The 10996-nt window shown below is 47.1% G+C and overlaps 1 protein-coding gene across 1 annotated transcript; it reads left to right on the plus strand.

Annotated features, from left to right (window-relative positions):
* The first annotated feature begins 5184 nt into the window (after positions 1-5184).
* LOC124694908 (RHOMBOID-like protein 2) lies at positions 5185-7688 on the plus strand. Its single transcript, XM_047227833.1, has 4 exons — positions 5185-5509; positions 6187-6350; positions 6473-6890; positions 7556-7688. Exons 1-4 carry the CDS (start codon positions 5217-5219, stop codon positions 7665-7667), a joined length of 987 nt encoding a protein of 328 aa, XP_047083789.1. The 5' UTR covers positions 5185-5216; the 3' UTR covers positions 7668-7688.
* The last annotated feature ends 3308 nt before the right edge of the window (positions 7689-10996 follow it).

The raw sequence follows: 10996 nt of genomic DNA on the forward strand, positions 1-10996 counted from the left end.
CGGCAGTTGTATTCGCCGGAAATTTTCAGCAAGAATTCTGTCACCACATTGACAGATCCAACGAACACAATTTTAATCTAATCTATCGTGGTGCTAGTGATTAGGAAACTGTAAACTAATATTCCCACTGACATGTTATGATTGATCGGGGAATGCACTACTACGGACGTCAAGAGTGTCCCGTCGACACAATTCTTCTTCAGCTGTGTTTGGATGCACTGAAAGTTGGCATGGAATTGAATTGGAGTAAGATTCCAAATCTGAGATGGAAATGAATTAGCTTCTAATTCATTTCTGTTGTTTGGATGTCTTTGAAATCTGCTGTTGAAATCAAAAGATATAACTAATTCCAAATCTTGTTTGGATGTATAAACTATGGAATCTGATATTTTGTTGAACTTGAGATGAATCTGGAATGGAGCTGGGAGGATGGCCACCTGCTGGCGAGGGCACGGACCGGAGCATCAAGGACGACCACCGGCCGGCGAGCGCGCGGGCCAGAGCTGCTAGGAGGGCCGCCCTGCCGGCGAGCGCGCGGGCCGGCCATCTGCCGGCGAGCACGGCGGGGGAGCTTGGTGACGGGGAGGGCTGCCTGCCGGCGCGGGCCGAAGCGTCGACGAAGGCGACCTGCCGGCGAGCGCAGCGGGGCGGAGCATCGACGCCGGCCACCTGCAGGCGAGCGCGGCGAGGGAGCGTCGCCTGCCGGCGAGCGCGCGGGCCGGAGCGCAGCGGCCATCTGCCGGCGAGTCGCGGCCGGGGCGCTTGGTGGAGGAAGACAGGGAGGGCTGCCTGCCGGCGTGCGCGCGGGCCGGAGCGTCGACGCCGGCGACCTGCCGGCGAGCGCAGCGGGGCGGAGCATCGACGACGTCCACCTGCAGGCGAGCGCGACGGGGGAGCGTCGAGCACGGCGACCTACCGGCGAGGGCGGCGGCCATCTGCCGGCGAGCGTGGTAGGAGAGCGTGGGGGAGGGAGGCAAGGAGGAAGACGGGAGGGATGCGGGGATGGAGACGAGGGGCTGTTTCCGTGCCTTTCCGAGCTCTGGCCCTCGGAATTATTTCCAATCAATTTGCACGGGAGGTGGGTGGGCTTGGAATTTCATTGGCTTTCCATAGATCAATTCGGAGCGCAACCCAAACGGCGGAATTTGCGGAATCAAGCCCAATTCCAATTCCATGCCCAGTTTCTATGCATCCAAACACAGCATTTTTTCGGGGCAGTCGACACAATTCCGTAGAGTAGATAACGAGGTTCTCGAAAATGTTGGATAAATATTGAGATGTCTTGGCAAAAGAAAAAAAAAAAAAGACAGGGCCGATGCCTTCTAGGGCTTCCGCCCAATTAGTTTGAGCCAATAGATGCAAAGATTATTGCCGAAATGACATTTGTGTCTTTCATGAACAACCTCATCCCCAAGTCTCAAAGGGCATTCGTCAAATCTCGAAGCATTCATTCAGTCATTACAACTTCTGGTGCAAATGTGCATCCGCCCCGAACAGAAACACCCACCATCCCATCAAGCTTGATATTAGTAAGGCTTTCAACTCCGTGTGGTTGGACTTCTTGCAAGACCATATGCAACGGTGTGGCTTCCCCGCTAGACATTAGAGTTGGGTTATGGCTTTGCTGATCACAGCCTCCTCTTACGTGTTGCTTAATGGGGTGTCGAGGGAACCCTTACGCATGGGAGGGGGCTCCATCAAGGGGGCCCGCTTTTGCCGCTCTTATTCAACCTAATTAACCATCGGGCCCTTGTAGGAACGATCCAAACCTCCCACTATGCCGACAATGCACTAATTTGTTTTTATTGCGCCTTATATCGAGGATTTTGTGAGCTTGGCTCATATTTTCGATGGCTTCCGTTAGGGGCCGGTCACTAATGTCCACAAGAGCATCGTCGTTCCCATTAGATGTTGTAATCTTGATCTCAACGACATCATGCAAAGCTTCCCGATACAACGTTTAAATTTCACATAAAATACATCGCCTGGACTCTAACAAGTAGAAGCCTAAAAAAATGTCGGCGTGCGGCCTCTCATTGACAAGGTGGCCTTGAAGCTTGTTCCTTCGCACGAGAATAACATCACTGCTGCTGTTAGGGTCACCCTTGTCAAATCGGTGATCACCTCCCAAGCCATTTTCTAGATCATACCGCATGCCCTCCCTCCCGGTGCTTTGCAAACCATTAAAAAACTCGAGAGAAGTTTTCTTTGGGTGGATATGGATAAGGTGTCGGGTGAAAAATGCAAGGTTAATTGTAAGAGCGTTTGTTGGCCAAATGAGAAAGGTGGCTTGGTATTATCAACTTTAACAAGTTCACGAGAACTTTGAGACTTTGGTGGCCATGGCTTCCTTGGCATATACATACTTGTTTTATCCTGTTACGACCATCACCATCGGGACGGGCACATTGCTAGCTTTTGGCATGTACCTTGGCTTGGGGGAAGAAAGCCAAATGACATGGTGCCATCCATATTCGGAATCTCCAAGAGGAAAAACTTCATGGTTAGTAAGGGCATCAATTAAAGATTTCTGGATCCCCCAAATTATGAAAAACTATGGCATCACAACAAACAACATTGCCGAGTTTGTGGACCTTTGGACAAAGGTGCAGGAGGTGCAACTCATTGAGGCTACACGGTGGCATCGACTTATATGGCCCAATTCGAAGGCTTGATAAACTCTTACACGCTGGAGGCGGTGTAAAAAAATTGGGTTCCGCGGAAGTGCAAGCTTTTTACATGGCCCATCTTGCGAAACCGTGTGGGGATGGCTAATCGACTTCAAAATCGTGGGTGACGTAATTGTGGAGGTAGCCAATTATGAAAAAGGGGACCCCGAAACTGCGGCTCACGTCCTATTGAAATGCGGTTACTCCGTCCCGATTCGAACTCAATCCTCTCCTGGCTACCTCGGTGGACACTTTGGATTGTGCCAATATCGAGATGGTCAAGGATTGGTGCTGAGCTTAGTGACGAGGTATTAACTCGTCAATGCCTACGTATTGTAGACTAGGGTTTCGTTGGCTGTAGAGGGCAAGTAGATCTCGAAGGTTTCAGCCGAAAAGTACTCGACGATTATAGAACTAGGGTTGTGTTGACAATAGATTCGATCCTCTCTTCGTCCCTCGACTCCCCCTTATATAGGAGGTGAAGCCGAGGGTTTCGTAATACACAAGTTACAGAGTCCGGGATGGTTTCTAACCCGTCCCGCAAGATTTACAAATTATACTTCCTAATACAACTCTAGCTTTCCTTACTAGAATCTTGGGCTTCCGAATCTTCTTATTCTTCGAGTCATGGGCCTTCAGTAAACCCTGGGTACCATCTTCGGCAGGCCCATTGGGGATGCCTATGTTACTTAGTCTACACCAATTGCACTAGAAGGATATCCTTTGCATCTCCCATCGATCATGCTCACATCGTGGGAGATTTAGAACAAGCGAAATGTGAGGGATTTTCGCAAGGTCTCTATGATGCCAAGTCTTGTTGTTTCTAAAATTAAGAGTGAGTCTGCTCCATGGAGCACGATGGGTGCTCAACATTTAAAAAAAATAAGACGAGCCAGGAGCCCTGATTGGCTTAGCTTTATAGAAGAAAGCTCCGCGAGCACCCGTCAATCTGAGGATTCGAGCCGGGGCGGGCAGCACGCGCTCTCGCTGCTCAACATTTGAGATTAGTAATGTGGCGAGAGTAATTCCTTTCACTATGGGAACCAATTTGGCCGTCGGCACACCAACTTGTGCCGACGGGCTTGGGCGTTGGCATAGAACTAACAACCCTTTGGGAATTCTGAAAAAATCAAATTTTGTTAATATCTCACGTGGATAATTTTTAATTCTAACTACACTTAATGAGCTTCCAAGAAAGAAATGGCACCTTGTTGATAATACTACCATATCAATCCTATTAACATTTACACCGTGATATCGCAACTCTTTATAATTTTGAATTTTAAACAATTATTTAAATATATATGATTAAGTAATAATAATCTTTATGCATGATGAAATTATTAATTTATTATTTAAAACAAAAATAAAAAATCTTGAATTTCTTTCAAAAATTAAAATCTTCATGCTTTCATATTTTTATTTAGAATTTTGAGAATCTAAAAAAATAACAAACGGGTAAACCCGGGTGAATTCAAATGTAACTTTTTCCACAATCATTTTGATATATTATATATTTTTCCCCGATGTTAATATGCAAAAGTTAATGCCATTTTACTGATACATGACGCAATTTTGCAAAAAAGGTTGTCTTGCAACTAGATGACATAACACATGGTCATCTCAAAGGATTTTTTTTGGAAATTTTTTATCGTTTTCTGCCATTCAGTTGAAACTTAAAAAGGCGATCCACGGGGGTGGAGGAGGGTGCGTGGAGGGAAAAAAATTGGGCTTGTACCGACGGCCTGTCCTTGACATAGGGCTAGAGGGCAAAAAAAAAAAAATAACGGCACGCGTCACCTCACCGTCACAGCACCCCTGTGCCGACGGCCTGACCGAGCCTGTGCCGACGGCCTTTTTTTGTGCCGATGGCCACCGTCGGCACAAACTTTCCTGTGCCGACAGCCTTCTTCATGGTCTGCCTTCTTCGAGACATGTGCCGATGGCCTCGATAAAAAGCTGGCGGCTCACCATTTGGCCGTCGGCATCTTGACTTGTTCCCGTAGTGTTTGTATTTGTACCCGGAGAGTTTCTTGGCTCTGTAACAAACCTTAATTTCTTCTTCATTAATAAATGGGACAAAGCTTTTGCCCATTATAAAAGCAATTTCGCTTAATTTGTTACTGTTGCTCGGTTCTGCACTGGTGCAGGTCGAACAAGTCAACAGTAGTGTCCATTCAGCACATGTAGCACCGACTGTAGAACTAGTACCAAACTAACAATCCTAGAGAAAACATGAGCAGTTGGTCAAATGAACAAGACCAATCAAACCGCGTTGCAGACACACGATACACATACATACACGGCTACAGCCATGGCGGCCAGCCGTGCACGCGGGCGCACACCCTTCCAGCGAACAGCCTCGCGTTGCCGTGCCTACTTGTCCCAACCCAAGTTGCTCTCTAGCTATATTTATTCCCACTCCTCTCCCCGTCCTCCTCACACTCCACCTCCACCACCACCTCCTCTTCGTCTTCCTCCTCTACGTTCAAGCAACCAGGCAGCTCCACCATCATCACACGTAGCACAGGCACTCAGACGCGATCAATGGCGACGTCACGGGCGGACGTGGAGAAGGGCGGGTCGACGAAGATGAAGCAGGAGCCAGGCAAGGTGCCGGCGCCGCTGTACCCGCAGCACGAGGGTGAGCGCGAGTGGACGCCGTGGCTGGTGCCCTCCATCTTCGTCGCCAACCTCTGCGTCTTCGTCATCGCCATGTACTACAACAACTGCCCCGCCAAGACCAAGGCCCGCGACGGCCAGTGCGTCGCGCGGTTCCTAGGCCGCTTCTCCTTCCAGCCGCTCCGCCAGAACCCGCTGCTCGGACCATCCTCCGCCACGTGAGTACCTTCACTTCTTTGATTGGTTTCGTTCGGTTAATGTCGTTCTAGCCGTTTCATTTGGACATGGGAGCACTGTGCTCCTGATAGTGATCCCTGATGCTGAATTAGTCGCCCGTGATAACATGTGACGATCAATCTTTTTCTTACTGCTGGAAAAATTACCGGTAGTTGGCATCTTTGCTTGCCTGCGAAGTAATTCGTTGCGGTAGCTAGCAGAGATTGGTTCTTAGAATCATAGACTCGGTTGTGTCATCCATTAATTCTGCAAGCACAACTTGGTTTCGTTTTGCAGCATATGATTTATCCATTTTACTTTTGTAAGGAAACAGCTTATTAGTGCTCGCCCCTCTGTTGTGTCCCTTGGCGACATTATTAGTCTGAAACTCTGTACTAGTATCAGCTTTGCTAAAAGGGAAACTGTGTCTGAACCGAGCTTTCAAAGTTCAGATCCGGCACCGAAGTTGTGGTAGTTGGTAGAACAGGGAGATGAGTCAGAAAACACTTGGAAAAGGAGCAAGTAGGGCTACCACCACAAGTGCAGATGCGCTGGTTTTGCCTGACAACTAATAGTTCCATATACGGCATGATTGTGGGGTCGGCTGTATTGATGATGAGATAAGCTCAAGAGGACGTACGTATCCTGACAGTGAACGTTCCTGTACATGTGTGTGCAGGCTGGAGAAGATGGGCGCCCTGGTGTGGGACAAGGTGGTGCACGGGAACCAGGGGTGGCGCCTCATCACCTGCATGTGGATGCATGCCGGCCTCCTCCACCTCCTCGCCAACATGCTCAGCCTCCTCTTCATCGGACTCCGCCTCGAGCAGCAGTTCGGATACAGTAAGTTTTCTTCATTACAGTAGTACATGATGATGAAATCCTGTTTAAGTTCAGAATTCAGACACATTTCCAGCATTGATGTTGATGATCTAAACCTCTGGTTGAACTCGTGGCTATTGCAGTTCGGATCGGCGCGATCTACCTGCTCTCCGGCCTGGGCGGCAGCGTGCTGTCGTCGCTCTTCATCCGCAACGCCATCTCCGTGGGCGCCTCGGGCGCGCTCTTCGGCCTGCTGGGCGCCATGCTCTCGGAGCTGCTCTCCAACTGGACCATCTACACCAACAAGGTGGCGGCCGTGACCACGCTGCTCTTCGTCATCGCCGTCAACCTCGTGCTCGGCATCCTGCCCCACGTCAACAACTTCGCCCACATCGGCGGCTTCCTCACGGGGTTCCTCCTCGGCTTCGTGCTGCTCATGCGCCCGCACTTCGGGTGGATGGAGCGCTACAGCCTCCCCGCCGGCAGCCCCTGCACCGCCAGGAAGTACCTCGCCTACCAGTGGGTGCTCATGGCCGTCGCCCTCATCCTCGCCGTCGCCGGGTAAGCCGACTGCTTCGATCCCATTATTCAGTTTCTTAACCACGACGGTAATGCTAGCAGTTCACCTACATCACGTTTAGTCGCTCGGAACTGTAGTACCTTTAGCGATTTGTTGCCAATTGTAGCAGATATAATCAACACTTCTAGGACAAACACCAGAGCTGTTACTCCGTAGTGCTAATTTGACAGGGGAAAAGGGAAGAAACATTACTAGATGGGTTAGGTGCATAGACAGATTTGACGCGCCAACCAGTCTGCGCACCCAGGTTCCATTCACGACAGGGTTAAGAGTCTCATGTGAAACTACAGGCGAAGACAGAACACCATGCACCTTGCTGTTCTATTATACATTAATCAGATAGATAGATTATCATTGTAGTCTGTAGCTGGCCTTTCTTCTTCTCCTCCTTCTAAATTCTGAAACAACGTGTATTGGTCGCTTTTTTCCACTCCAACCTAACATGCACCATCTCGACAGCCACACTCACTTGCCATATAATATTTCCAGAATATATTTCCATGCCTCAGCAGCTACGCGCAATCAACCTGTACATGTTTCTGTCGGTGAAGCTGGCAAAGTTAATTTCGCATCGTGTCCGAAGAACGAATGGAAGCCATTCTTTGCGTGCTCTCTCTGATAGCGTTGACACCCTTTCTTTTTGCAGATTCGCGATCGGGCTGGCAATGGTGTTCCGGGGGTCGAACGCCAACGACAGCTGCAGCTGGTGCCACTACCTCAGCTGCGTCCCCACCGCCAAATGGAAATGCACCAACTGAACACATCTACACCACCACGGCTACAGAGTTTTCCCTGTCACGCATTCTTCCTGCCCCCACGTCCCGTTGATACATATCTGTAGATAGACATGATTTGGCTGCATACTGTAGACAGACAGACAGGACCCGTTGGCTTGGGCCGGGTCTTATCTCTTCTTGTCCATTTGATTTATTCTTTGTAATGAAAATTATTGAGGGGTTTGGAATATCTCCCGTGATCTGTCCTCCATGTGCAAGATTGCTCCCAACTCATGTGCTATATCCTTTGGGTCAGCGGACAAGCAATGAGCTATGGCACAGCTCATAGGTATGATCCTCACGGTTACACAAGTAGGACTTTGCTGGCTGGCACATGGCCGTGTATTCCATTTGGCAGGTGGATGTGAATTCTATTTTTCACACGGATAGGGGTACCGATCAATTGTTATACGGGCTAGGTGATCAGAGAGGTTCAAAATGCACAAACAAATGGGTTCAACATGATAGCCAAATAATAAGTTGTCGAGAATGGAAAATCTAGTATTCCAGCACAGGCCACAAACATTCCATCATTTGGACATGCATATACTGAACTTCAGAATTCTACAACCCGCTGGACAATTTTACTAAACGTTGAACACCTGACAATTTCGCTAAATGGAAAGCTCGTGTTACCTAGGATGAAGGTACTGTATGAGCACAAATTAAGCTCAATTTTTGTTATACAAAATTAACTTTAGACTTCCATATATTATAATGATCCATTTTCTAGTGTACTGAGCGTTTCAAGATATACAGGCTAATATGCAATTTTCTTTTCATACAACACACCTAGCACCACAAAAGAGAACAATGCAAAGATACCTCCTCCGAGTCAAGTAAGATGTCTCCCAGAGCATTCCAGTCATCCCGCTCATCCCTCCAAGGATCTGGAGAAAGTACAAACATTGTTCAGAATATGGCCCAGTAAAAAACACTTGCATTTTCAAACATAATATGCATAACATTTCCAAAGTTATGTTTCCAAGCTGGAAAACAAATGAAATATAAATGGACATCAATGAACATGATACATTACATCAAAAATAGATGGCCGGACTTCAATGAATTGAACCTAGGATGAGCAAACCTATCAAAGAAACTTACTACTAGACGTTGAAATCCTTCTTCAATTTCATCCATAGTGAGCCCTTCATTTTCCAGAAAGGATCGCCTCTGGACATCAGAAGAGGCCACAACTTTCGGGTGTCTCAGAAAACTAACAGCACTCTGAACCAATACCTGCCTCATCTGTTCAGAGGTCACGGTGTCCGCTTCTCCTTTTGTGTCTTCCTCCTTCGTGGTGTCTCTGAAAGCACCATGAACAGCTTCTGAGCTACCTACAGCAAATGCGAAATTAAGTTCGACACACAGTTTGACTTCATCATCAATCATCATGAAACAGGCACCAACTCAAGACCTCAAGTACCAGCAACAGAAAAATGTATTGTATAACTGGACAGTGCAGTGTTCCAGGAGCATTTGGTGTATTAATGCGAGGGTACCGACGCATAAAAAGGCTACCTAAATTAGTATGATAGCGCCACAATTCAAACAGGGGTGTCTGAATTATTCCGAGCAATCCTCATAGTTCATTTTTTTTTTGGATTAATCAGGTCAATGTATCAGCATCCAAAGAAGCAGAAGTAGATGGACAACAACCCTCTGGTGCCAGTGAACCTACACACTACTGCACCCTGTTTCTACTATTTACTCATGTCCCCATTAAACATCTGTGCAGCAGCACACAACAATATTCAGAGGCAGCAAGAAGAGCGCATATAAGTTTGTAAGCTTGATAACATTTCGCAGATGCATATATAGTTTGGACCATTTCAGAATAAGAGTGCAACAAATGTGGATGCTGCTCCTGGCGGTTCTGGGCATACACAACTCCCTCTCCAGATCAGAGATGCCAGTATGGAGGACAATGTTGATGATATGGACCTGGGAGAACAAGATTGATCGGTCTTCCCTTTTGGCTGTGGCAAGTTATCTGTTTTCCCCCATGGGAGGGTTGCTGTCAAGGTTTTTGCTTCAAGAAGTTTGTGCTGCTGGATATCGTGGTCGAGCAGCGATGTCTGTTGGATGTTTTTCAGCCCCTGTTAAGATGAAAACTCCTCTTTAGTGGTCGTTCGCTAGCATTAGGCGGCGTTTTTTCCTGTGTTTTTTAGTTCCTTGTGTTCTGTCGTGTGAGTGCTGTGCTGAACATGCTGCTGCATGTCAGAAAACCTCTGTTTCGTTATCTTCTGGTAATGAAATCCGATCCGATGGGGATCGTTTGGAAAAAAAAGAATATGGTGCCAACTAACCAGGAATTACCGCACTGCCAATCCACCGGAAGTATCATCTCCCATCCAAAAGATCTGGTAAGACAGCAGCAGTTGAGCTATAACCTACCTATATACTCATCAAAAACCACCAGTAGCTTGGGTATGAATCATCCAAACAACAACCAAAACCGCAACTAAACCACTGCAACCGTTTGTAAACGGTCTCATTCTTTTTTGAAAAAGAGGGTATTCCCCTCCCATTTCTATTAATAGAAACCACGAGTTCACTACAACAAACTGAGAAGAGAAACGAAAACAGAAGGAACAGAACTGTAAAAGTCAAAACTATCAGTCGCATACACGACAGGCTACCTATTACTACAGGAAAAATCCAGGGGTAGAGCAGTATTATTTATTACAGGAAGACAGCAAAACATCAGGAAGAGAAATAACTATCAGAAGTTCCTCCCCCCGGAATGGAAATGTATCCAAAACAGCAGTTTCAATTCCTTCATTTTTTCCTCATCATTCTTCTCCATCTTCTCTTCTTCTCCAGTTATCTATTTTTTTGATCCACCAAACCTGTCATCCCGTCAGCCTGGCTACTCCCATTCTCCATCCACGCTAGGCTCTGTAATTCTCACTTCCCACCCGTTCTACCAGCTTTAGTGCCCATTTCAGCTCCTCTTGTTTTTCCGTTTTCGCTGCAAGATAACCCAGTCATTCAAAAAGTGTCCAACCATTCTAATCAGGACAAAAGGGTCTGTTAATTTCTTATTCTCAAAACATGCTGCATTTCTGAACTTCCAAATCGTCCAGAAAACAGGCGCAATTCCCATAAGGGCCATGTGTGTCTACCCTCCTTAAATTTCTTCAGCCATACTTTAAACAAGCAAGATACATTATTCGGTATCTCCCTAAAATAGAACGCACATTGTAATATGTTCCATACCAATCTGGCTACAGAACAAGTCAAAAATAGATGATCAATAGATTCACGACGTCCACAGAAATGACAAGTATCATCACCTTGTCATC

Source organism: Lolium rigidum, chromosome 3, assembly GCF_022539505.1.
Source record: "Lolium rigidum isolate FL_2022 chromosome 3, APGP_CSIRO_Lrig_0.1, whole genome shotgun sequence".
NCBI classification, from domain to species: domain Eukaryota; kingdom Viridiplantae; phylum Streptophyta; class Magnoliopsida; order Poales; family Poaceae; genus Lolium; species Lolium rigidum.

Coding starts and splice junctions, on each gene's coding strand:
- LOC124694908 (XM_047227833.1), top strand. CDS start 5,217: ATGGCGACGTCACGGGCGGACGTGGAGAAGGGCGGGTCGACGAAGATG. Junction 6,351..6,472: donor CGAGCAGCAGTTCGGATACA/GTAAGTTTTCTT, acceptor TGGCTATTGCAG/TTCGGATCGGCGCGATCTAC. Junction 6,891..7,555: donor CTCATCCTCGCCGTCGCCGG/GTAAGCCGACTG, acceptor TTCTTTTTGCAG/ATTCGCGATCGGGCTGGCAA.